This window comes from Macrotis lagotis, chromosome 1 (genome assembly GCF_037893015.1).
Source record: "Macrotis lagotis isolate mMagLag1 chromosome 1, bilby.v1.9.chrom.fasta, whole genome shotgun sequence".
NCBI lineage: Eukaryota > Metazoa > Chordata > Mammalia > Peramelemorphia > Peramelidae > Macrotis > Macrotis lagotis.
In genome coordinates this window covers 442,424,274-442,451,962 of record NC_133658.1, presented here as the reverse complement: position 1 = coordinate 442,451,962, position 27,689 = coordinate 442,424,274, and the positions used below count along the sequence as shown (strand labels likewise).

At 34.7% G+C, this 27,689-nt stretch overlaps 1 protein-coding gene across 1 annotated transcript; it reads left to right on the top strand.

Annotated features, from left to right (window-relative positions):
• The first annotated feature begins 1,654 nt into the window (after nt 1-1,654).
• PSMC6 (proteasome 26S subunit, ATPase 6) lies at nt 1,655-27,689 on the top strand. Its single transcript, XM_074213342.1, has 14 exons — nt 1,655-1,800; nt 2,815-2,894; nt 2,974-3,013; nt 4,972-5,024; nt 11,552-11,619; nt 12,077-12,191; nt 13,690-13,777; nt 14,591-14,652; nt 14,741-14,864; nt 15,193-15,254; nt 16,596-16,716; nt 16,836-16,916; nt 21,774-21,845; nt 27,472-27,689. Exons 1-14 carry the CDS (start codon nt 1,674-1,676, stop codon nt 27,588-27,590), a joined length of 1,212 nt encoding a protein of 403 aa, XP_074069443.1. The 5' UTR covers nt 1,655-1,673; the 3' UTR covers nt 27,591-27,689.

Genomic DNA, 27,689 nt, shown 5'->3' with positions numbered 1-27,689 from the left:
TTTTATTCCCATTTTTCTATTGGCAATTGATGTCAAATAGCAGAAACACTGTGAAAAAGTCAAGTGGAAAGGAGTACATCTAAATTCAAGTTGTCAAGGAAAATTGAGAGGTTGGTTCCTAAAGTTGTAATTCTGCCTAGCAGATATTAGGCCTGAGAACTGAAACTCCTGGTAGTCTTAGGATATGATTTCTGATTCTTCTTAAAAATACATAGTAATGGGGTGGCTAGGTGGCACAGTGGATAGACCACCGGCCCTGGAGTCAGGAGTTCCTGAGTTCATATTTGACCTCAGACACCTAATAATTACCTGTGTGGCCTTGGGCAAGTCACTTAACCCCATTTGCCTTGCAAAAACCTAAAAAATTAAAAATATAAAAATACATAGTAACAAACTAGGTCAGGATTTTGACTGAGCCTAAGGTTGGAGATAAGTAGATGCCATGCTTAAGCATTTGAGCCCCATGCCTTTTCCAGGAGCAGGCCCAAGGAGCCCATCACAGTGACTCAGCCAGCAGTTATGTTATATCCCATGAAGAGGAGAGTGAGAACATCATGTCAGCCATCTGTAGAAGACAGACTTTGCTAGGCCTTTAGAGGTTTTAGTAACATGTACCCTCCTTATGTGCTTTTCCACAATGTATTCTAAGAGTGGCCAGTCTTCCTACTGATGCTATTTATATTCCAAATATAATACTTCCCGGGTTTATGAGGGAGATATTTTGTTACCATTTTTTTCCTTTATGCCTTTGCTTTGAGCTAATGGTGTCCTGTGGAGTGTTGCATCACTGGATAGAGTGCTGGACCTGAAGTCAGGACTTGAGTTCAAAAGTACCCTTAGACATTCACTGTTTGACTGGGCAAGTCAATTAATTCTGCCTAAGCTGTAAAATGAGTTGGAGGAGGAAATGGCAAATCTTCCCTTCCTGTATCTTTGGCAAGAGAACCTCTGGGGTCCCCAAGGGTCCACTGAACAACAAATTGTGTCCCGTGGCTAACAACAGAAGGGTAAACAAGCGGGGGAGGGGGAGCTGTACTAAGTTTAGAAGCACAGGTAGAGTCTTTCCGGTGCCAGTTAGGGAGAGAGGCAGGGAGGGGCCAAGGAGGTGGCTACCAAAGTAAAATGGTTTTTGAACAAGCACTATATACATTATTATTTCAACGATTTTCAGGATAACTGACTTTTCTGACTTCCAAAGAAATTAGAAATCATGAAAGCTGGTGTACAAAAGAGGAAAAATCCTAAATTTCAGAAATGGAACTATCAGCTACTATTATAAGGAGTTTGAAAAATAAGGTGAGGCTCCTGCATAAGATGAGGGGCATCTCAGACATGTTTGGAAACGCATTCGTTGATTTTTTTCTATCAATCATCATTCGAGGCCCTTTTTCCCCGTGCAGGAGTCGGGCCACGTCTGAAGTCTCCGAGGAAGCCAGCCAGGGCCCCCCTTTTGGCCAGGGGGCCGTGGACGCGGCCGGACCGCCACTCCGCAGCCGGCGGAAGCCTGTGTGCGGGGAGGAAGTCGAAATGCCTGCTGGGAAAGAAGGTGGGATGGGAGGGGGAGGCGTGGGTGGGAGAGTGGAGGCGAGGGGCGGGGCCACGGATCAGTTCCTTTTTCCCTCCCCCTCTTCCTCCTCCCAGTCCCGCCCCCCCCCCCCCCCCCCCCGGCGGCCATGGACAGTCCCAGCATCCCCTATGAAAAACGTCTTCTCATCATGGCGGACCCGAGAGATAAGGCTCTTCAGGACTACCGCAAGAAACTGCTGGAGCACAAGGAGATCGACGGGCGCCTCAAAGAGTGTAAGTGGCCGCCGCCGCAAGACGCTCTGGCCGCCGCCCGGCTTCTCGGCCGCCTCCGGGGCGGCCCCCGAATGACGAGCCCTCCGCCCCGGCACCGGGCGCTTTTGTCAGCGTGCCCCGGACCGCCGTGCTGCGGGGCGCGGCCGCGGGGCTGACGCGGGCCCGGGGCGCGGGAGGAAGCCCGCCTTCGGAGGCGAGAAGGGGACGAGGCCTCGGGGTGCGCCCGAGGGCCGGCTGAAGTGCAGGAGTTGCTTGGGCCTTAGGACCGGGGCGCCTAAAGGGGGAGGGGGCCCAAAGGATGTGGGCTGCAGAATGCAGGGAGGCTCCGCGGTTGAGAACCCCCGAGCCTGGGAGCACAGCAAGGGGAAAGGAGTGCGGCTCTAGTGGGGGGCACGTGAGGGGGTGGGGGGCCAGGGACCCGCCTCCCGGACCCCGTAATCACCAGGTGCCCTTAGCTTTATCTCCCACCTTTCATCTCCTAAATGAAAGGCATGCCAGCATTTTTAATATAATGCGTCTTCTATTTGGGCTTCTTGGATCTTGATAGCAGAATTTTGTGTTTGGGTCGCAGAATGATCAGGATGCAAGATGTGGAGGCATGAAAACTATCTATCCTAATATGTCAGTATGCATGAACAACCTTTGTAGAGAAAATACCTCAGCCAGGGCAGTTAGGTGACTCAGCCAATAGAGCAAAGGCCCTGAGTTCAAATATTCTTGATTTAAAATCCCAGATACCTGACCCTTAATAGCTGTGTGACTGTACAAGTCACCTAACCCTGATTCATTCATTTCATTCACACAACGTAATCTGGTTGCCACTTAATTAAATCAACCATCACTCCTTACAGTCTTAAATTAATAGGCGTTTATATCACCTCTTAGAATTTTAATAAGAAATTTGATGCATTACTGATATAAAATTTTGATTGATTTTGATAAAAACTAAATATATTAAGGTAAAATCCTAAGCTGTAAACACTTGTTTAATATACTAGTTGGTTTTCTTTTCAGTAAGAGAACAGTTGAAAGAGCTTACCAAGCAATATGAAAAGTCTGAGAATGATCTGAAGGCCTTACAAAGTGTTGGGCAGGTAAGCTATTGGTTTGATTGTAATTTTGGCTAATAAAAATAATGACATTAAACAATAATGCTATTTTTTTCTTTTATAGATTGTGGGTGAAGTGCTTAAACAATTAACAGAAGAAAAATGTAAGTAGATGGTCAAAATATACACACAAATATGCTTTTCTTTTCAAATAGTTTAAAAGAATTTTACAAGCTAGGTTCAACTTGTGGTTTCTAAACTGACTTTAAAATTTTGACAATTCAAATAAAATACTATTCCTTCCTGCAGATATCTTTTTTAAAAACATAAACATATGTATATGCCTGTATTGTGAATAACCATGGACATTTCTTTATACAGCAAGGTCAGAAAATGAGGATTGTATTTCAAATTTGTCTAGGGTATAGGTTAGTGGTTTTTTGCATATTTCAAATTTAATATGCTATTACCATATTGCTTTTTTATATGAATTCTGAATTTCCTTTAATGTGTATTTTTTAAAAAATTTCTTTGATAACATTTTATTCTTGTATAGCAATCACTATCTTGTAAATCAAACAATATGAACCTGCATTGTATGGGTTGTTCTGAAAAATATATGTCTTATTTGGTTACCCTATAGACTATCTTTTCTCTACCAAAAGAGAAAAACATAATTTATCACTAATCTTTTGGTGTTATAATTAGATATTGCCTTTATCAGAGTTCTTAAGTCTTTTACAGTTGTCTTCTATGGTATTGTAGTCACTGTATAAATTTTTCTTCTAGTTTTGTTCATTTTATTCTGCCTTACTTTTCCAAGGTTTCTCTGATTCTTTCCCATTCATAATTTCTTATGGTAGAATAGTATTCCATTATATTTATATATCAGAATTTTTTTTAGCCTTCCTCAAATAATGACACCTTTTTTTTTCTAGGTTTTCTATATCATGAAATGCTGTCATAAATAAGTTTGTACATATAAAGAAGACTTCCTACTAAAAACACTAGAGAGTATAGGAATAAACGAACTGTTCCTTAGAATAATAAGCAGTTATATAAGTTATATAAGCAGGAATAATCTGAAACCATCGACAAGCATTACATTCAGTGGGGAGAGGCTAGAGGCATTCCCATTAAGAACAGGGGTGAAACAAAGATGCCCATTATCACCACTACTATTGAATATCATATTAGAAATGTTAGCTTCAGCAATTAGAGAAGAAAAAGAAATTGAAGGAATTAAAATTGGGAAGGAAGAAACAAAACTCTCACTCTTTGCAGATGACATGATAGTATATCTAGAGAATCCCAAGAAATCATCCAAAAAACTACTGGAAACAATTAGCAATTTTAGCAGAGTTGCAGGATATAAAATAAACCCTCATAAATCCTCAACTTTTCTGTATATGACTAACAAGATACAGCAGGAAGAGGTAGAAAGAAAAATCCCATTCAAAGTAACCTCAGACAATATAAAATACCTGGGAGTCTGTTTGCCAAGGCAGACTCAGAAACTTTTTGAAAACAATTATAAAACACTTCTCACACAAATTAAGTCAGATTTAAATAACTGGGCAAATATCAACTGCTCGTGGATAGGTAGAGCTAATATAATGAAAATGACAATTCTACCAAAACTAAATTACCTGTTTAGTGTCCTACCAATCAAAATTCCAAAAAATTACTTTTTTGAGTTAGAAAAAGTTGTAAGTAAATTCATATTGAGAAATAAAAAGTCAAGACTATCCAGGGAGTTAATGAAAAAAGTGCAAAAGAAGGTGGCTTAGCCCTACGTGATCTAAAATTATAAAGTATCAGTCATCAAAACTGTTTGGTATTGGCTAAGAAATAGCGTGGTGGACCAGTGGAATAGACTAGGTGCAATAGCAGGAAACCATTATAGTAATCTGCTGTTTGATAAACCCAGAGTCCAGCTATTGGGATAAAAACTCTCTCTTTGACATATAAAGAAGGCTAAATTATTTTTAGAGTATATGCCCTAGTACGGATATTAGGATGAAAGCATAAGCATAATTTCAATGACTTTTGTATTATTGTTCCAAATTGCTTCTTGCAAATGCCTTTAAAAAAATTATTCTGGCCTTTTTTCCCCCTCTAGTCATCGTCAAAGCAACAAATGGACCAAGATATGTTGTGGGCTGTCGGCGTCAGGTATTTCAGTTTTAGCTTTCATCTTATTTGACTAAGTATTCTTTTATTGAAAAAATAAAATTTTAGAGCTTTCTTTCTTTTTGTAGATTTAGAAACTAAGGCATAGAGGAGGTGAGTGACATTCAAAAATTACACAGCTAGTTAATACAAGAGTCATGATTTGAATTCTTAAATAACCAATTCTGTGTTTCAAACCATTATTAAGGTTATGCTTTTCAATGAGGTTATACTATTCAATGAAGCCAAATTTATTTCCATCACTTCCCTCTTACTTCTTGATTTTTTGCAATTAGAATTGCATTACTCTACTCTTCAAAGATTATCAGTAATTTCTTGATTTCATGGCTTTTTCTCAGGTTTTTAGCTTCATCTCTCAGGAACTTTTGACAGTAGAAACTGTATATTCCCATTCCAGTTACTTTTCTTTCTTTTTTAATTTTATTTATTTTTTACATTCATGTTTAAATTTTGAGTTCCAAATTCTCTCCCTTTGTCCAGCCCTTCTTCATCTATTGTGAAGGCAATTTCTTCAAAAAAAGATAATACTTTGATAATATCTGCCCAGTTCTTTTACTGTTCTTTCACAATCTGCCTCGTCAATGTTTTGTTAGGGCCACTTTTTCAAACTTCTGCCTTGGTGATCTTACCTGTTAAAATGGATCTTTTTACTAAAGTCTTGACTTTTCCTCCTGATTCAATTTTTTTATTTATTTATATTCATTCATATTTGCAATCATACTTAGACTCTTCCTATATTCATCCAGCTACCAGAACTTGCTGATTATACTTCTACAATATCTTACATCCTCTGTTCTTTTGATTCACATAACCTCTCACCTGGATTGCAAAAGGTTTTAATGCCAGTACTTTCATTTATAGCTCTTCCTTTGCCTAAGACTCATTGACTCTCTGTTGTTTCTAGGATTAAGTGCAAACTCTTTGTTTGGTATTTAAAGACCTCTACAGTTTGGCTCCCACTCATCTTTCAAATCTTATTCCATTTACTTTTTCTTACATATATCCTAGCCTCTTTGCTATTTCCCAGAATGACATTCCATCACCCCAGTTTTACATTTGCACTTACATAACCCGTCTTCATTCTTAGAATGCTTCCCTTTTCACATTTCTACCTTTTAAAAAAATCTCCCATGCTTCCAGCAAACTTCACCTTTAGGACTTCTTTCTTGATCTCTTTGGGAACTTGTCATCCATCCCCCTAACTTGTTAGTGCTTCACTGCTTCAGTTTCTCTGTATTTTGTACATAATTCTTATTTACCTCTCTCTCTCTCTCTCTCTCTCTCTCTCTCTCTCTCTCTCTCTCTCTCTCTCTCATTTAGTAGGGATTTATTTAGAGATCTTTGAATTCAGGTCTTAGAGAGACCCAACTTTTTCTTTTGTTGGGAAAGAAAAAGGAGGCCTGGTATAAGCCACATTTGGGAAAATTTCGTAGCTTAGGATTTTGATTTTAGAAAGATTGGTATTGAAGGTGTCTTTTTTTGTGTTGTCTTACTAAGTAAGTAACACTTTTATAAAAGTGATTAGTGAAGACAGGATATTAATCCTCTACATACACTATATATTAGGGCTACAAAATCAAAAGTAAAACAAAACTTCCCTCAAGGAGCTTATGTTGTATTAAGATAGATGGCATATACTATGGAGGGATACAAAGAAGACACAAAGTAACCTTGGCACCAATGGACCAGGAGTGGGCTTCCTACAGATGAAATTTGAACTGAATAAAAAAAAAATAAACAGGATTCAAGGATTCCAGTGGTGAGGAGGAAAAGCATTTCAGCTATCATAGTACAAAGGCTTAGAGTAGAGTGTTGAATTGATAACAGTAAGTAGGTTAATATGACTGGATCACAGTGTGTGGAGGCATTCTGGGCTGGGCCTGACTCAAGCTAATATTCTAGTACTTCAGGTTTGATACTGGAAAAGAATTAAGGTACCATTTAACAGCAAAAGGTTTAGTTATAACAGTGGAACTCTTCATAGTTCTGTGCTTAGTGATTAAGAAGGAGAAATTGACTGCCTGAACCTTTATTCACTTGAGCTAATCAAATTTGAACCTTTTTAAAAAATATTTTTTTAATTTATTTTTCCTACTACATGCAAAGGTTTTGAGTTTCACATCTTTCTCCTCCCTCCACCTGATAGAAAGCAATCTAATATTAGTTGTACATGTATAATTATATTAAATATATATAATTAGTCATGTTGTGAAAGAAGAATCAAATCAAAAAGGGGAAAAAACCATGAGAGGAGGAAAAAATATAAACAAATTTTAAAATAGTAAACTTTGATCTCCATTCAGTTTCCTTAATTACTTTTAGATATTGTGCATTATATGTCCTGTAGAATTGTCTTTGAATATTGTACCACTAAGAGTAAGTCCAACATAGTTGATCTTCAAACTATGTTGTTGTGGTATGTACAATTTTCTTCTGATCACTCAGTATCAGTTCATGCAAGTCTTTCCAGGCTTTTCTGAAGTCCCATCCCTTATTCTTTCTTTGTTTCTTTTTTAATTGCATTTAATTTTTAGTTACACACAAAAGTAATTTTCAACATTGATCCATTTATAAATTTATGAGACCTACATTTTTCTCCTTCCCTCCCCCTTCCCATAGCAGCAAACAATCTGGTAAAAAATTTTTCTCTATTAGAAATGTTGTGGGGGCGGCTAGGTGGTGTAGTGGATGAAGCACCAGCCTTGGAGTCAGGAGTACCTGGGTTCAAATCCAGTCTCAGACACTTAATAATTACCTAACTGTGTGGCCTTGGGCAAGCCACTTAACCCCATTTGCCTTGCAGAAACCTTTAAAAAAATGTTGTGAAAGAGGAATTAGAACTAAGGGGGGGGGAAATCACAAGAAAGAAGGAAAATATACCCCATTCACATTTACAGTTATGATTACTAATTCTGTATTTCCCACCATGCCATCTTCCCCCATTTATGCTTTTCACTCTCCTTTCCCATTATCCCTTCTACGTTGCCTTTCCATTAGCCTTTCTGTCAACCATTTTCCCTTACCTTTTACTTTAATTTTACATTTACTTTTACTTTCACTCTCCCTTTTATCAATCCCTTTTTCCCCTTTCTCCCTCCCCCCACCCCCCATTTCCTTATTGAGTAGAATAAATTTTTAAATCCAAATTCCTTATTCGCTCTGGGACAAATCTAGTTGGATCTCAATAACTTAAGGAAAAATTAACTAACTGGCAGGGGAGTAGGGGTTAGGATACTGTCCTTATCAAATTCTATCCCTTGGTGATAAGGTATAGAGAACTTTGGGGACATTATTAGTCACTCTTAGCCTCTGATACTCAAGATGCTTGATTAGGCCATGCTTATAAGAGGAAAAGGAGAAGCTAAAACAAAAATAAAGCAAAAACAATACCATTGAGGAGTGACAGAATCTGGCTAGGAGTCTCTCATTACTATATTTTGATTTGCTTTTCAGAATTTCGTATCTTAATTCTCTTTGACAAGACAGTTTCTGAATGGATAATAGACTTGGAGTCAGGGAGATCTGGGTTCAAATGCTTCCCTCGAAATGAAACATCTCAGCCTCAGTGTCTTCATCTGTAAAGATGGACTAATAATTTATATGGTACCAACCTTATAGGATTGTTTCAAATGAGATGAAATTTGTATAGTGCTTTGCATGCTTTTCAAAAATTACTTTATAGGAGTGAGAACCTTCTTATTTGGCAGTCTTGGAAACCAAGCCCAAGTCTGTGTTGGTCTAGATACCAGTCTGCAGGGCATCTCCAAATCCCAGTACTCTGCCCTTCCCATTCTTCTGTCTACTTACCTATACATTGGAGGATACAGAAGGACTCCAGGATGGCAAGGGGTCTTCCTGACTTTTTCATACTGCTGCTGTGGTGTTTAGTGATTTGACTCCACCCCTGATGGGCAGCCAATGAACATGAACCTAAGGTTCTCAAAGAGCATGTCCTCTTGCAGGCAGAGCCCAGATGCTGTCTTGGGATCCTTTATGGTAAATAATGATATGAGGAATTCAGATGTAGTGGACTTCAAGAGAGTCCCCTCAAATAAATCAGAGTTGGCTTGGAGGTCTTAGTTAGGTAGACTTAGGAGTAGTCTCTTATCCTATCTTTCAGCTTCATTTTTTTATTTTTATTTTTTCAAGGCAGTGGAGTTAAGTGCCTTGCCCAAAGTCACACAGCTAGGTCCTCCTAGGGCCGGTGCTCTATTCACTGCCGTTCCCATTTTTTTCTGAAATCCTGTTCTTTCAGTTCTCTTCTTTTTCCTTCTCTCGTTTATTTCCTTTCTCTTTGGGCCCTTCTGGTTAATTTTTTTCTCCTTTAGCTCCTGTCAGCATTTTTTTATGATATATAAAGGAGTTCTACTAGAGATATTTTAGAAAACTTCAGTCCATTTTGACTATCTCTTTTTTTTTTCTTTTATCACTATTTGTCCCAGTAGGGAGAATATTTTAAAAAAATCAATTTACCAATTTCAAACAATGGAGTACAATAGTGCTATAGCATAATCCTTCAGTGATAATATAACAGATAATCTAATTAATTTGGTATTTTAAAAAATTGAAATGGAGTTACAGAAACGAATGCCTTTGCATGCAATCATTTTGTTTCCCTTTTTTTTCTTTCTCTTTACCTACTTGGATAGAACAGACTGACTAGATATATTAAACATACTTATAATTAATAGTTGAATGTAAAAGAGATGTTATTGTTAGGTGATCATTATCAATATTAAGAAGAAAAATTCCAAGAAATTCACTTAGCTTATAATGGTTCTGGTTTTTTTCCCAGGAATATTAGACTGAGGGAGTGGGGGAAAACTACAGATAATTTTTATTTTAGATTCTTTTGTTCACTTTAGTTACTAGAAGCTAATGATTTCATAGGAATTTTTTTTTTTTTTTTTAGGTTTTTGCAAGGCAATTGGGGTTAAGTGGCTTGCCCAAGACCACACAGCTAGGTAATTATTAAGTGTCTGAGACCGGATTTGAACCCAGGTACTCCTGACTCCAAGGCTGGTGCTTTATCCACTATGCCACTTAGCCATCCACTATGCCACTTAGCCGCCCCATTTCATAGGAGTTTAACAATTGTTTTGATATAATTATTATGTGACCACTACTGTGTTTTTCATGGAAAGAATAATCTATCCTTAGACTTTAGTATATAGGAGACAATGCAGGGAGGTAAAGGACCTTTGGTCTTCTTTGAAACAGTCTTAGATGATTTTGCTTTCATACTTATTTTAAGGAGCAAGAATTTGAAAAAATCAATTTAGGAGAAATCTTCTGTATAAAAGGAAGGAAAAATGTTATTTAGGAAATAGTTCTGATTTTTTTCAAATTCATTAAGATACTTTAGTAATCAATGTGCTCCAGAGGAAAGAGTATTAGATTTTAAGTCATAGGACAAGGGTTAAGAAAACCTGTGCTTGGGGTGGCTAGGTGGTGTAATTGATAAATCACCAGCCTTGGAGTCTGGAGTACCTGGATTCAAATCCGTTCTCAGACACTTAATAATTACCTAGCTGTGTGGCTTTGGGCAAGCCACTTAACCCCATTTGCCTTGCAAAAAAAACTAAAAAAAACCACTTATCATTGTGCAAATCTCTTATCCTCTCTGGACCTCAGTTTCCTCATGTGTAAAATAGATTGGACTAATTGACCTCCAAGTGCTAAATGTCCACGCCCTTTCAAAAAAATCCTTCAGTTCTCAAAAGACTTTTTTTTTTCTTTTACTATTTTCATTAAAAATATTTCATGGCACAATTTTGTGTAGTAGAATGGGGCTTAGTATCTATAGAAAGTAGGGACCTCTAGGTGGCACAGTGGATATAGAGCACCAGCCCTGGAGCCTGGAAGAACTGAGTTCAATTTGATCTCAAACACTTAATAATTTAACCCCATTGCCTTCCTTACAAAAATCCCCAAAAACGTTTATAGGAATTAGATAATTAATATTTTTGTCCAGACTCATAATTGTATATTGAGAATTCTTGTTGAGGGAATTCATTCTGCCAATCTAGATTGAAATAACATGGAATAGTGAAGGGAGAACTTGGAGTTAGGAACACATAAAGCTGTGAAATTTTGGCAAGTTTCCTCATCTGTAAAATGAAGGTAATACTACCTACATCTCTACTTTACATGGTTCCTAGGATCAAATAAGATATATGTAAAGTTAGTAATCTTTAAGTATTTTATATATTTTTACTATTATTATCAACAACCATTTGTAATTTCAGTTTCAGAGAATTTCTAGTGACACTGAGGAATTAAATGACTTTTCCCAGGGGTTAGATAACCAGTAGATGTTAGAGGCAAGACTTGAATTTAAATCTTTCTGATTCTGACACTTACTTTCTAGTCACTAGTTCAGACTGTCTCTTAGAATGGGATATACAAAGGCATAAACAGTGATAGCATATTCTTTGCAAATGTAGGAGTAAAATAATTTATCTTGCTTTATTTAATGTTTGTCTTATACTTTTACTTTGTAAAATTAGCTCGACAAAAGTAAGCTGAAGCCAGGGACAAGAGTTGCTCTGGATATGACTACACTAACTATCATGAGGTAGGCTTGCAAACTCATGTTGTAATTCATCCTTTTATTTTCATAAAGGTGTAAAGTTTTATCTAAAAAATTTATGATCTCCTTGGTCACATAAGGAAAAAAAAACCTTGATCTTTTTCCTTTTCTTCTAATTTGGTATAATTAGTATTTAATTGACCTATGTTTGTTGGATGTATCTATAAAATTCCAGTTCATTAAAAGAAGATGTAGGAGCAGCTAGGTGGCACAGAATTGTCATACCTTTACTTTTTATCTAGCTGTGTGACCTTGGGCAAGCCACTTAACCCTACTGCCTTGCAAAAACCAAAAAAAAAAAGATGTCATAGTTAAATGACTATTTGTACATTTTAAATCATTTTCTCTTAAATAATTTCTTCATAAGATAATTATTTTCAACCATGTCTGTAGTTTAAAAATAAAAGTCTTTTAAAATAATATGCCTATTTTAACATTACAGATACTTGCCAAGAGAAGTTGATCCACTGGTTTACAACATGTCTCATGAGGACCCTGGGAATGTTTCTTATTCTGAGATTGGAGGACTATCTGAACAAATCAGAGAATTGAGAGAGGTATAGTTTCTGGGTGTGTTTTTTTTTAAGTTTACATAAGTTATAATATTAGGATGCCTGAAAGAAGTAAAGGTATGACAATACCATTAATAAAAGGTTGTCACTTATAATGAATCAATTAATATCTATAACTGTGGGAGAAGAAAGTGAACTGTGAAAAATATTAATGTTGTTAGGTAATTTGGAAACAAATGAATGCCTATCTTGGCTTTGATGGAAGGAAAAGATCAAAGAAAAATGTTCACTATTCAGGAACTACATTATGTTGTAAAAGAAGTAGAGAACCCTAAGGAAAAAGAAGTTAAACTAGTCGGGAAAATCCAGAAGCCTGATTTCCAAGTCACCTCATATTTTAAGGCCTCAAGACAATTTTCTAAAATAAGTTTCAGTGAAGGTGCTGGCCTTCATTGGCAGGCTCTCCCTATATGAAATCATAGATCATGTCCAAAAGAAAAAAATCTTCTTCTACTACATGGTTATTTTAAATTATAATTGCATCCTTTTAAAATCATTTAATCATTTGCTTCTATTAACCTTGGAATAATAATAAGGTGGGTATCTATACCTCAAAGTATATTAAAGTTATGTCCTTCTATTTAATCAAATATTCACTTTATAAGTGACTTTTCTTTTAACCTGTTAGGGGTGAAATTAGTTATAAAGTTTATCTTTAAAGAATAGATAGTTCCAAGGGGCGGCTAGGTGGCACTGCCCTGGAATCAGGAGTACCTGAGTTCAAATCCAGCCTCGGACACTTAATAATTACCTAGCTTGCCCTGGGCAAGCCACTTAACCAAATTTGCCTTGCGAATAAAAAAAAGGGGGGGGAGAATAGATAGTTCCTTAAAAATTATAAAGTTACTTAGTTTTCCTATTTATGACATTTTTAATTTAATATCTGTTTCTAGAAAGCCTATTTCATTCTTTAGCTTACTACTGTATTGAAACACCGTGATAGTATTATAAACTTGAATTTATTACCAATATAAGTAGGAACTCCATAGATCAATGTTTTTCAAAGGGATGGGTGAAAAACACTAGTGTACCATAAGTTTTGTTAGGTATGCTACAAATAGTAGGAAATTAACCTTTGCAATCTCTTGCCTATTTATGAATTTTTCAACTCTCCTTCAATGTGCCAATATTCCTTAGGACAAAAAAAGATTAGGTATGAATATGGAAAAAAGTTTGAAAAAAAAACTACTGTCATAGAACTTGAGATTTTACTTGAGACATGGTATCCAAGATACCATCTGCTATTGCACTATTGGTCTCACTGTTTGTTTCTATAGATAAATTTTGATTTTTAAAATATTCAGTTATGTTTAATACAAAACCAGTTCAAAATTAGTTGAATTACAATAATTCAAAACTAATACAAAGCACTCAACCTAATTAAGCATAATATCTGTTTCTATATAAAAGAACTTTTTCATAAAACATAACATCCCAGCAATTGTTAATATTTTCTATCCTTTGTACCTATGGTATTTCTTAGGTAATAGAATTACCCCTTACAAACCCTGAGTTATTCCAGCGTGTAGGAATAATACCTCCAAAAGGTTGTTTGCTCTATGGACCACCAGGTAAGTATATAATTTGGATGTTTATAATGTTTGCTTTAATTTTTGTGTCATGTTTCCTTGAGCTTTTTAAGGAGACCCTCAAATTATTGATGAATTACAGTGGAACTCTAGTATTCTCTATTATACTTCAGTTTCATTTAATTTTGAGTGTCTTTGTCTTCTCTTTAGAACTGACAGGTTGTTAAAGGGAGTAGTAGAGTATTTACAGAAGCTTTCATTTCTTATAGAGCAGGGGTGGAGGACCTTTTTTTCTGCCAAGAACCATTTGGATAATTATAACATTATTTGTGGGCTATATGTCATCAAACATTGAATTAATTCACCTCTTAAATACTTCTAGATGTATTGAATTTCAAGTCCCACCTATGGTTTTCTTGGCAACCCCAGACCAATACAAATTTCCTCGCCCCCCTGCTCTAGAGTCATATAAAGAACTGACACCAACAAATGAAGAAGCTGTTGTAGGTTATTGCAACAATATCCCTCCCCCAGAATGTATTCTCTCCTCATGCTTCCTTTCCCTGTTGAGGTAATATGGGGGTTGTAACTTTTTGGATCTTCATGTCCAGCATGATATTGGACCATCCAGAAGACTTAGGGAAAGACTCAAACATTTGAAAATATGAATTGGTCGTGTTTACCTTGATGTACTTATAAATCTATTTAGTTAGGTATGACCCTGGCAATAGAATTATGTTTGGGACTTAAGTTATTAGGCCCTTGTAAGGAGGACTCCGCAAGAAGATGATAAATTAGGAGCACGTATTAAAATTTAGTCACAACTTAAAGAGACATTCTAAATGTCCTTCCTAGGAACAGGAAAAACACTATTGGCAAGAGCTGTTGCTAGCCAGTTGGATTGCAACTTTTTAAAGGTAAAGTAAATTTTTTTCATAATTTGTATTGTATTTTCAATGAAAAAAATTTTTATACTTTTTTAATACATTTTTCTGCTTTCATCAGGTTGTGTCCAGTTCTATTGTAGATAAGTACATTGGTGAAAGTGCTCGTTTGATCAGAGAAATGTTCAATTATGCCAGGGATCACCAACCATGCATCATTTTCATGGATGAAATAGATGCTATTGGTAAGATGAATTGATTTCAAATTTTATTTTTTAGGTTTAGCTTTAGAAGTATTTGATTGAAATTCTGAAGGAGTTTGATTCCCCCCCCTATTTTTATGATGTTATCTTTAGAACTACAATAGGATATGCTTTATATAACAATTTTATAGAATTATATATATTCAGCATCTTTGACTATATTAATGAACTTAATAAACATTTAATTCTGAATTTGACAGTGTAACTTTAAAAAATGTCTTATACTTAAGCATGACATTCTCTTTTGGTAAATATTTTCTATGAAAGGAAATAGAAATACTTATAAATTTCTAAATCATATTCACTTTAGGTGGCCGTCGTTTTTCTGAAGGTACTTCAGCTGATAGAGAAATTCAGAGAACTCTGATGGAGGTAAAGTTTTATAAATTGTATGTATAGGGAAGTCTGTTTAAATTTATTATTAAAATATTAAATATTAAAATAAACATTAAAATTTCACATTTAAGGCTTATGACAATTTAAGAATTTCAAATCTCTAAGTAGAGATTTTAATTTAAATTTAAAACTGATTTTTTAAACTAACAAGTTTTATTTGCTAGTGTCTGGTTCTATTTTGATAATTTTGTGTGGTTATAACAAAATTTAACCTTAAGATCCCAAATCAGTATCAGAACATTGATAGCAAGACAACTCACTTGGCTTCTCCATATTTATCTGTAGTCAGAAGTAACAATTGCAACAGAAAAACTGAGGATAAGGACTCAAACACTCTTGGATTTGGCAGTTAGAGAGTAAATAGTGGCAGATTTCTAACTCTGCCTAAAAAAGTATACTGCTTTATAAGAATGGCATGAAATTTTAAATTAAATTGAAATTCTTCAGAGAAAGGTGTATGTTGACAAATTATATTTTTTGTTGTTAGGTTTAGCTTTAGAAGAATTTGATTGAAATTCTGAAGGAATTGATTTTTTTTTTATTTTGCAAGGCAAATGGGGTTAAGTGGCTTGCCCAAGGCCACACAGCTAGGTAATTACTAAGTGTCTGAGGTTAGATTTGAACTCAAGTACTCCTGACTCCAGGGCTGGTGCTCTTTTCCATTGTGCCACCTAACCATCCCTACAAATTATTTTTTAAAATAATTTCAGTTTTAAAACTTAACCTAGATTTTTCACCTATTATGTGAATAGCATTTAATCAGTTAATATACAAATTGGAAAATGCATATTTGTTATTTAACTTGTATTTTAAAGTATAATTTTTCTTTCTGTGAAATTTAAAACAGCCTTCTAGAAATAAATATTTTTTAATATTTGAGTTCTTTCAATTACATAAATATTTGTTTTCTTTTGATTATTCATAACACATAGTATTGCATTTGAAAAGGAAATTGTGCCTTTATACATCCATTTTTCTTATAAATGAAATATTTCCTATCAGATTTCCCAAAGAGTGAATCAGTATTAATTGAAATTTTATTTTTCCAATTATATACAATGGTAGCTTTTCAGCATTCATTTGCAAATTTGAATTCCACATTTTTCTGTCAGCATTCTCTTCCCTCCCTCCTCCCTGTGGCAACATTCTGGTAATTCATGTACATTCTAGTCATGTTGTGAAAGAGGAATTAAAACTACGGGAAAAGATAAAAACCAGGAGAAAGAAAGAAAACGCATAAAAGAAGTTTTTAAAAAAGTGAACATAGTATGCTTTACTGTGCATTTCAGACTATAGTTTTTTTCAATTTGTTCTCAGTTACTGAATCAGATGGATGGATTTGATACTTTACACAGAGTAAAAATGATCATGGCTACAAACAGACCAGATACATTGGATCCTGCTTTGTTGCGTCCAGGAAGATTAGATAGAAAAATACGTAAGTTAGCTTCAACTCTACTTTTTAAAATATGTTCCTTTCTTTTCCTTTCACTACTTTTTTCTTTTTATAAAAAAATAAGATTTAAAATATACTAAATAATTATTTATTAATTTCAGATATTGATTTACCAAATGAACAAGCAAGATTAGACATACTGAAGATTCATGCAGGTCCTATCACAAAACATGGTGAAATAGGTATGAAAATAACCTAAAATCTAATATTTTGTCTTTTATAAATTAAAATATGGCTTGAGTCAGGCCAGTCTCTTAGTAAATTAGATTTGATATGGGAATAAAATGAAAGATTTGTAAGTAATTTATTCAAAAGAAGCGTGGTGGAAAAAGAACAAGTATTTATATAGTGCCTCCTATTATCTGATTTGAGTATTTTTTATCCCCATTTTACAGATGAGGAAACCAGGGGTAGTTTGTGTCTGAGATTTTTTTTTTTTGCAAGGCAAATGGGTTTAAGTGACTTGCCCAAGGCCACACAGCTAGGTAATTATTAAGTGTCTGAGGGTCAGATTTGAACTCAGGTACTCCTGACTCCAGGGCAGGTCCTGAGATTAGATTTAAATTTAGGTGTTCTTGACTTTAGGTTCAATACTCTCTATTTACTGCATCACCTAGGTCACCTAGGGGAGTGATATGCAGTGAGGACATAATGAGTTTTAATTTAGCTGAGTGAAGCTCCCTGTCCTCTGATAATCCATTGTGGTTTGCCAGCCAAACTTTAGAAAGAGTCTGGAGCTTCTTATGGTTGTTTTGTCAAGCAAGCGTAGCTTTTGTGTGTGTGTGTGTGTCTGAATATGAAACTTTTTTTTTTTAGTTTTTGAAAGATTTTATTTATTTTGAATTTTACTGTTTTTCCTCTACTCTTGCTTCTGTCCCCCCACCCTCCACAGAAGGCAGTTTGTTAGTCTTTACATTATTTCTATGGTATGCCTTGCTCTAAGTTGAATGTGATAAGAGAGAAATCATATCCTTAAGGAAGAAACATAAAGTATGAGATATAGCAGAATTACATAATAAGAAAACTTTTTTTTAATTAAAGATAAGTCTTTGTTCTAACAACACAATTCTTTTCTCAAGCTATAGATGGTACTGTCCATCGCAGATATTCCAAAATTGTGCCTGATTGTGGCCCTTTTGGTATGAGCAAGTCCATTAAGGTTGATCATCACTCCTATGTTGCTATTAGGATGTACAGTGCTCTTCTGGTTCTGCTCATCTCACTCAGCATCAGTTCATGCACATCCTTTCAGGGCAATCATAGCTTTTAATCCTCTGAGTCAATCAGATTTTGATTATCCTTTTAATATATATTATTTATTTAATAGGCAATGAGGTTAAGTGACTTGCCCAAAGTCACACAGCTAGGTAATTATTAAGTGTTTGAGGTCAGATTTGAACTCAAGTCCTCCTGACTCCAGGACCAGTACTCTATGCATTATGTTTCCTAGCTGCCCTTTTTTAAATATATTTTTAATAAAAAAAACTAACTCAACTTTCATGAAAGGAGAAGGGAAAGGTGCATTATATTTTTCCCACCAAGGTAAAATAAAATGTTAGCTGAGACTGATCTCTGAGATATTGCATTACATATATAGTCTTAAAAGATTAGAAATAACGTCTCCATTTACCTGAGTTTAGTTCTGATTATTACAAATTGTAAATTTTCATAATTTTTCATTTTCCTTAGCTGTCAAGTTTTTTTAATCTTAATAGGTTTCTTACTATTATTAGCCTGTATTTTGTTGTTGTTGTTAAGATTTGGTTGAAATTCACTTTCTTTATAACAACAGAAGTTATACCACCAGAATTTTGGGATTCTTTGATTTGTACTTAAAAAAAGCTAAAATGTCTTATTTTTTTTGAAAGATTTTATTTATTGAATTTTCCAATTTTTCCTCCAATTTTGCTTCCCTCTCCCCACCTCCACAGAAGATAATCTGTTAGTTTTTACATTGTTTCCATGGTACACATTGCTCTAAGTTGAATGTGATGAGAGAGAAATCATATCCTTAAGGAAGAAACATGAAGTATGAGATAAGCAGAATTACATTATAAGATAACATGTTTTAAAAATTAAGGTCTTTGGTCTTTGTTCAATCTCCACAATTCTTTCTCAGGATACATATGACATTCTCCATCGCTGATACCCCAAAATTGTGCCTGATTGTTGCCATGTTGGTATGAGCAAGTCCATTTAATGTTGATCATCACTCCCTGTTGCTGTTGGGTGTACAGTGTTCAGAAGAACTGTTCATCTCACTCAGCATCAGTTCATGAGAATCCTTCCAGGCTTCCCTGAATTTCTATCCCTTCTGGTTTCTAACACTATTTTCTAATAGTGTTCCATCACATACATATACCACTGTTTATTAAGCCATTCCCCAATTGATGGACATCCCCTCAGTTTCCAATTTAAAAAATAGCTGGACAAATACAGGCAATAAAACTTGCTTGGTAAACTGTTTCATTTAAATAATCTTTACATCATAACTTTGTTACATAACCACAAGTGGATCCTCTCTGCACCAAGGTCAAACTCATAGTCAGTAAACTTTTATTTAGTGCCAGGCACTATGCTTAGCTTTGGGAATAAAAATACAGAAAAAAAAGAAAGATAATCACTACCCTTAAGGAATTTAACTGGGAAAGCCAACATAAGAAACCTGAAGAGAGATGAAGATATAGAGGAGGGAAAGTACTCAATTTGGAGCAACTTGAAGAAACCAAAGAAGTAAAAAAATGAGTATAGCGTGGTAGGAAAGGAGATGTCTGAGGCTACTCTTGATTATGCTATAATTGATTCCCTGCTGAGTTTTTCCCAAATTAATCTTTTTCCAAGTACACTATAGTGTACTCAATACACTTTTTAATCTCATAATTTACTGAGATAAGCAATTTTCCTGGAGCTCTCCTATTTTTCTCTAGCAAGCATCTGATAATGAGATAGTTCTGATCCATCTTCTTTAATCCCCCCATTAGAAACCCTAATCTGCTTGTTCCTCATGCTTTCTAAAAGCATTCTTTGGGCTATTGTCCTATATCTTACTTTCTTTTTTTCTAAACCCTTTGTAATGTGACTTCAACTTAAAACCAAAACTCTTTTTTCTAAAATTAACAGATCTAATCATTTTCTCAATCTTTATCCTTCTGACCTCTCTGCAACATTTGACATTGTTGAAACCCTCTCCTCTTTTTCACATTCTCATTCCACTGGGTTTTCATGATATTCTCCTATTTTTCCACATCTAAGTTTCCTTTAATTGGCTCATATCATGCACATTGAATATTAAGGAAATTTATTTTTCCTTTTTAGTGATACTACCTTCCATAAATTATCATCTTGATTAGATAACTCCTATATTTATATATCTAACCTTAGTTGCTTCTGTTCCATCACCCACTGTCTGTTGGACATTTTATACTAAATATCCATAAACATCTCAAACTTATCCAAAAATACTTTTATTTCCCCAAAACCTATCTATTTGGTCACTTTTCTTAGTTTTGTCAGTGCCACTACTACTCTTCCAACCTCTTTAATTTTTTAACCTAATGTTAACCTTAACTCCTTACTTTACCTTCACATCACACATTCACTCAGTTTCTTAATTCAAGGCCCTACCACTTCATATTATTAGCAGTGTCTTCCCATTTGAGTTCAGGTCTCTCTCCCCATGCTAGACCATCTTCTACATATTAGCTGCCCAAGTGATTTTTCTGAAGTATAGGTTTGATCGTGTTCCCTTGCCTAGTTAAGACCTCCTGGATTAGATCAAAGTACCACAAGTATTTAACCATTCCATCATTGCACATTTAGGTTATTATTAATTTATGCATTTACAGTTAGTTCTGTTATAATTTGACATGCAATCACAGAAAAGCACCCTACTTAGAAAAATTGTGCGAATAAAAACTATAGAGCTTATGTGAAAACTGGGACTGTGGGAACAGTGCTCGAAAACTTTGTCCATTACATAAAAGAAAAGGTAGGAACCTATTAACACACAATTTTTATCCATATTAAATGGTTAAGAAATATGTAAATAATACAGTAAGGTACTACAATAAACATTGACCATATCTGTCTGCTACTCAGCTTACATCTCAAGTCTGCAGAAGCAACCCTGCAAGTCCAGAGCCATTTAGGAATGAGGATAGTATAGACAGCCTTTATCTGCTCTGAGGGGCTATTACACCAGAAGATATGCAATTAATATTACAATTGAAAAAAAGATTTGTGTGTGTTCCTGAGTATCTCAGGAAGAGTTCAGTTTTTGTGTTACTATGAATTTCTGTTTTTTTGATGTTCCTTGAAATCTCATGGAAGGAAACTCGGAATTTGAATTATGCTTAGAATATTCCCTGATATCTTAATTATGTTGGAACAGATTCTTATTTTCAAAATAACATTTTTTTGAAACTATGCATAACTTATGTTTTAAACAATACTTAAACTGACTGTACTACTATGAAAATCTTTGAGAACTCATGATATTGAGATAAATTTTATCCCAGTCAAGGGCTAGACTTAATAATGGTTTTGATTTTCATAATTTTAAATAGGTATTGCCTTGCCAGTCTTTAACAAGTCTGCCAAATTTTACACTGTTGCCAGTGGGCTTAGCATATCACCTGAGTTGCTGAGTTAACCTATACCACCTTCCTTTATCTTATCAATTTTCATTTTTCATTTGTTTACCAAGTCCCTTAGTTGTTGCACTTAAAAGTTCTTATCTTTTTTATTTTTACCTCTCAAGTAGCTAGGGGCACTTAGAAATAATAAAATTTAATACATTTAAACAAGTTATGATTCTGGAAGTTTTATTTTCTGGTTTAAAATCTCATCATTGCTGACTTGTACTTGTAACAGATGTAATCCAGGATAATAAATTTGTTAATTTTTTAGTATTCTTATGGTATGTCATTAAAAATAACAAAGCTTTAATAATTTCAAGGAAGGAAATTGAATCTCAACTTTTCAGTATCAGAGTAAAATTGAATATATTTCAAATAATTTCCAATATTCTTTATGTCTAGATTATGAAGCAATAGTGAAGCTCTCAGATGGCTTTAATGGTGCAGATCTGAGAAATGTTTGCACTGAAGCAGGTAAGAGATTTTTTCAAATCACATTGTCTTCTGTTTCTGTAATTTGATAAAAGTATGAATTCTTGCAATTTATGACACTGGAGTGGGCAGGACATTATCTTAGAATACTGATAAATTGCTCTATGTAAAGGTTCTGTAAATATTGGTTATCTATATTAGATAATCCTTGATTAGTTCTAGTATTGACTTACTTTGTGACCTCCATTTTCAATGTGACCTCCTGGCATTTTTGTACTACCATGTTTTATTTTTAAAATAATAATTATTTCATGAGATCATTAAGAAAATTAATAAATGTGACATCTTTGACATTCTTTTAACTTGAGTTGTAGTGTTAGAAGCTTAAATAAGTTGCCAGGAGCTGAGGAGTTGAGTTGAAAGTAAGCCAGTGTCGGTAGCAGAGATAAAAGTTGGTTGTTTGAGAAGGTGGCAGGCAAGTGAACATTTTTTAAAGGTAATATAGAGCTGAGGATGTCCCTAAACAACTTGGAAAGATATTAAGAAATAATTGGAAGATAGCTGCATGATAGAACCCAGAAGAGCAAAAATCCCTAAAGACTGACACAATCCTGCAAAAATCCAAAAGATAAACCTGTAAGAAAAGAGTAACAATACAGCATATCCAACTAGAGCCTCAGAGAATAAAAATGATTTTACCAGGACTATTAAGAGTACTAGAACAAATGAAGTAAGAGATGCGATGATATAATGACAGCTGCCATGATATATAGATTAGAGGAGTTTGGAATATTATTCCAGAAGCAATAGACACTTAGAACCAAGAATAACTTGCCCAGAAAAAGTAAGGAAAATTCTATTGGGAAACAGGGACCTTTAATTAGAGTATTTCCAGTCACTCCTGATGAAAAGACCAGACCTGAGTAGAAATTTTGAAATGATGTAATCAAGAGGAATATAGACAAGTAAACAATACATTGATCAATTTTAAAGGAATTGTATAATAATGAGTTGTTTACATTCTAATGGGGGAGAAGAAACAAATGTCTTCTCAAAATCAAAATGTCTTTAAAAAGTCTGAGAAATTAAATAAGAAAGTAGGGTAGGGGGGCGGCTAGGTGCCACAGTGGATAGAGCACCAGCCCTGCAGTCAAGAGTACCTGGGTTCAAATCTGCCCTCAGACACTTAATAATTACCTAGCTGCATGGCCTTGGGCAAGCCATTTAACCCCATTTGCCTTGCAAAAATCTTTAAAAAAAAAAAAAGTAGGATAGGAGTTGCTTTTGTTTTGTTTTGATGGCCTTAGAAGAATGAAAGTTGAAAGAGGGGATTATACTGGAGAGAAGAGGAGGAACCAAGGGTTAAGAATTCACTATTTCACACAGTAGAGGTACATGTGAAAAAATTGCAACTAGGAAGAAAGAATTGTAAGAATGGACTTTTCCATGAAAGTCACTTTTATCTTGACATAGAACAAAAGTGTGAACATACAATATACATACATGACAGTGTGAGCAAACATACACTGAAATTTTTAAAAAAAATCAAACTCTGGGGGGCAGCTAGGTAGTGCAGTAGATATCAGCCCTTGAGTCAGGACGACCTGAGTTCAAACCTGAGACACTTAATGACCTAGCTGTGTGACCTTAACCCCATTGCTTTGCAAAAAACCCCCCCAAAAATTAATAAAATAAATCAAACCTACCAAGGAAATAAGTGCAGACCAGAAGGAGAAAGAAGAGCAATCCAGTAGTTATGAGAACTGAACCTGAAGTTGAAATCCAATCTCAGACACTAGTTGTAGGACCTTAGCTGTTACTTAATCTTTATTTGTATTAGTTTACTCATCTGTATAGTTGGAATAACAATAGTACCCCTCCTTGTAGGAGCTTGTGAGGATCAAGTGAAATAACATTTGTAAAGTGTCATAAAAATAATGTTACATAGTGGTTATGGTGATGATAGGGCAGGATCAGTGGTATAGGGGTATAGTGGTATAGGGGCAAAAGAAACTCCACTGTCATAGTGGATAGAGCACTGGCCCTGGAGTCAGGAGTACCTGGGTTCAAATTCAGCCTCAGACACTTAATAATTACTTAGTTGTGTGGCCTTGGGCAAGCCACTTAACCCCATTGCCTTGCAAAAAAAACAAAACAAAAAAGAAAGTAAAATCTGCAGTCAGAATTTAGGTGATGGGAAAGAGTAAGAGGGGCAACTGGGGTAAACATTGGTTTAATATAGATTACTAGTGTTATGTATTTTTTACTCCCTTTTTTTTTAAGAAGCAGTGATTCAGACTTGGAGAAAGAAAGTACAGGCCATCATAGAAATAACTATAAACAAAAATGGAAGGACATATCTAAGATGAAAGGAGATAAAATGATCCAAGAAACTGTATACAAGAAACTCACCTGAAGTTGTGGACAAAAGTCACGCACCCACTGTTAACTCTTTTAAAAAATCAGTTAGTTCACATAGGTTATCAAAACCACAGTTAACTCTAAAAATAAAATAAAGTAAAACTACGAGATAACAGTAGTCATAAACAAAAAATTTTCTTTATTCCTTTGGAAAAGGGACCCATACACATGTGCTAGGGCTCACTTTCGTGTTATCAAATCTCAGTTCTTCTATCAATGGCTATGCATTGGGCTATAGCTCTTACCAAAGATTTTAACAGTAACAGTGAGATAAGTCTGAGTCTGAGGACTTTATGATTGGAATAGAGGTACTCTTAAGTGCTTGTCCATGCTCAGAACCTTAGATAATGATGTGAAACAATTCTGGGATTTTGCTGTGACATCCAGCAGATCATCCAGAGGGTGAGCCAGAAAGGATTATTGTAATGCCAAATTAGGACATAGCTAGCTTTCTGGGTTTTAGCCCTGGACAATAGAGTGTCTCCTAATAGTAAAAAGAGAGAGGCATGAGGATGTTAACAAAACAAAGGAGAATTCAGGAGTAGAACAAAGATGCATACTTCAGTAGACCTTATAAAAGGGAGAGTGGGGGGAGTAGTATTAACAAGGCTCATTAAAAAGGCCCCTGTGGCCTTTAGTTTTCTCTACTGTGAATTGAAGGAGTTGTAGTACATGATTTCTTAGAGACCTGTTCTATCTCTATTTCTGAGACTTGTGATCATACAGCTATTTAAGTGTCAAGATTTCCTGATTACAAGTCTAATTTTTTTTTTGTCATTGAACTATTTTGGGGTTAATTTAATTTAGTTGTTCAGCTATGGAGAAGAATTGAAGATGAAGGGAAGGAAACATTGTTTTTATTCAAAAACTACAGTTAGCAAAATGTACTATTTAGATCTGAGATTGACTAAAATGTGACATTGTAAAATATTTAATGAGCCTTAAGCTTATGAACACTTCTTAAGCAAAATACTAGATTTTGTGAATATTTGTGATTCATAGTAAATGGATTATTCAGGTATATTAAATTTCCAATCTAGAAAATAATTTAGTCTTATACTTTCAGTTTCTTCACTCAGTAAAATTTTTAAAAGGATTCAGATAGAATCGATTGGTTTGATTTTTACCTTGTAAAGTTTTGACAATCAAAAATTGCCTATAGGAAGTTAGCCACAATAAGAAGCAATGAAACTAGTTGTTCAACAACAATTCCCTGTCAGTCCCAGAATAACACCAAAGGCCTTTTAGGAGTAGGAAACGTTAATTTTTTTTAATTTAAAAGGAATAAAAGGGACATTGAAAATGAAGTAAGAATTAGAACTCTTATCTTGTAAATAATAAATTCAGGCTTTAGTCAGCACCTGGAGTAGTAAAATATTTATCCTTGTAAGTAGTTTAAATCAATCTGTTTCATTTAATGTTACTCCTAGTTCTTTTACTATATGGGTGTATAATTTAGCAAAACATTAATCTGCCTATTGGTAATCCAGTTGATCATTTGAGAATTCACAGGGAAAAGTCAATATCTTGACTGGTGCTTGATTCAGTAAAAATATTGATAATACATTTCCCAGTTGACAAATGATAAAAGGATTTGAACAGGAAATTTTCTTTTTTTTTTAAATTTCTTTTTTTAGAAAGATTTTATTTATTTTGAGTTTTACAATTTCCCCCATTTTTGCTTCCCTCCCCCCACCTCCCACAGAAGGTATTTTGTTAGTCTTTACATTGTTTCCATGGTATACATTGATCTCAGTTGAATATGATGAGAGAGAAATCATATCCTTAAGGAAGAAAAATAAGAGGTAGCAAAATTTCATAATAAGATAATAGTTTTTTTTTTCCTAAATTGAAGGTAATAGTCTTTGGTCTTTGTTCAAACTCCATAATTCTTTCTTTGGATACAGATGCTATTTTCCATTGCACATAGCCCAAAATTGTCCCTGGTTGTTTCACTGATGAAATGAGCAAGTCCATCAAGGTTGATCATCACCCCCATGTTGCTTGTTAGGATGTATAATGTTTTTCTGGTTCTGCTTATCTTACTCAGCATCAGTTCATGCAAATCCTTGGAACAGGAAATTTTTATTTATTTTTTTCTTTTATTAAAGATTTTACTTGAGTTTTACAATTTTTCCCCCAATCTTACTTGTTTCCATGTTATACATTGATTCAAATTGAGTGTGATGAAAGAGAAATCATATCCTTAAGGAAGAAATAAAAGGTATAAGAGATAACAAGATCAGATAATAAGTTATCTGTTTTTTTTTATTCTTAATTAAAGGGAGTAGTTCTTGAACTTTGTTCAAACTCCATAGCTCTTTATCTGGATACAGATGATATTTTCCATTGAAAATAGCCCAAAATTGTCCCGAACAGGAAATTTTCAGAGAAAAAAATAACTGAAAAAAAATTAATTCACCAATAATTAGATAGATACAAATTAAACCAACTCTGAGATTCCACCAGACCTTCAAATTAGCAAGATTTATCCAAAAAAAAAAGGAAAAAGACAAATGCCACAAGACTGGAAAAGCAAGCACTTTTATGTGCTGTTGATTGAGCTGTAAACTGATCTAGCCATTTTGGAAAATAATTTGGCACTATGGCACAAAAATTGTGCCATACTCTTTGACCCAGTTATACCCCTACTAAGTCTCTACTCTGAAGAGATCAAGGCAGGTAGAAAGGAATCCATATGTACAAAAATATTTTATAGGAATAGAATATTCAGGTTATTATCAATTGAGAAATGACTGAACAAATTATAGTATATGTGGTGAAATACCTCACGTTGAAAGAAATGATAAAGGGGGATAGAAAACTTGGGAAGACTTGTATGAACTGATGGAGAATAATTTATACAATAATATGTTACAGCATACAATAACAGTTTTGAAAAGACAACTGAAAGATTTAGGAATTCTTATCAACACAATTAATTTCCAACCATGATTCCAGAGGATTCATAATGAAATGTACTACCTACCCATTGCTTGATAGAGGGGTAATGCACACAGTACAGATTTTTTTCCATGATTTGTGTGGCAGTGTGTTTCACTTGATGCTTCTAAGAGATTGGGGAGGGCGGGCAGAGTTTACCACTCGGAGGAGAAAGAAAAGGTAGACTTGTCAATTGGGGGAAAATATTTTTCATTGTTGGACTTTATAACAAAAAAAGTGAAAATGAAAAGAAATAACTTAATAAATAGCTGAATTTTTAATTATGTTACTTTATTCTTCACAGGTATGTTTGCAATACGGGCTGATCATGATTTTGTAGTACAGGAAGATTTCATGAAAGCAGTCAGAAAAGTGGCTGATTCTAAGAAGTTGGAATCTAAACTAGACTATAAACCTGTCTGAGCTATATTTCTTAAAATACGTTAGCATAATATTAAAATAAAGTTGAGGAAAATAATGTATGTATCAGATATGATTTCATTAAAGGCATATTACCATGAA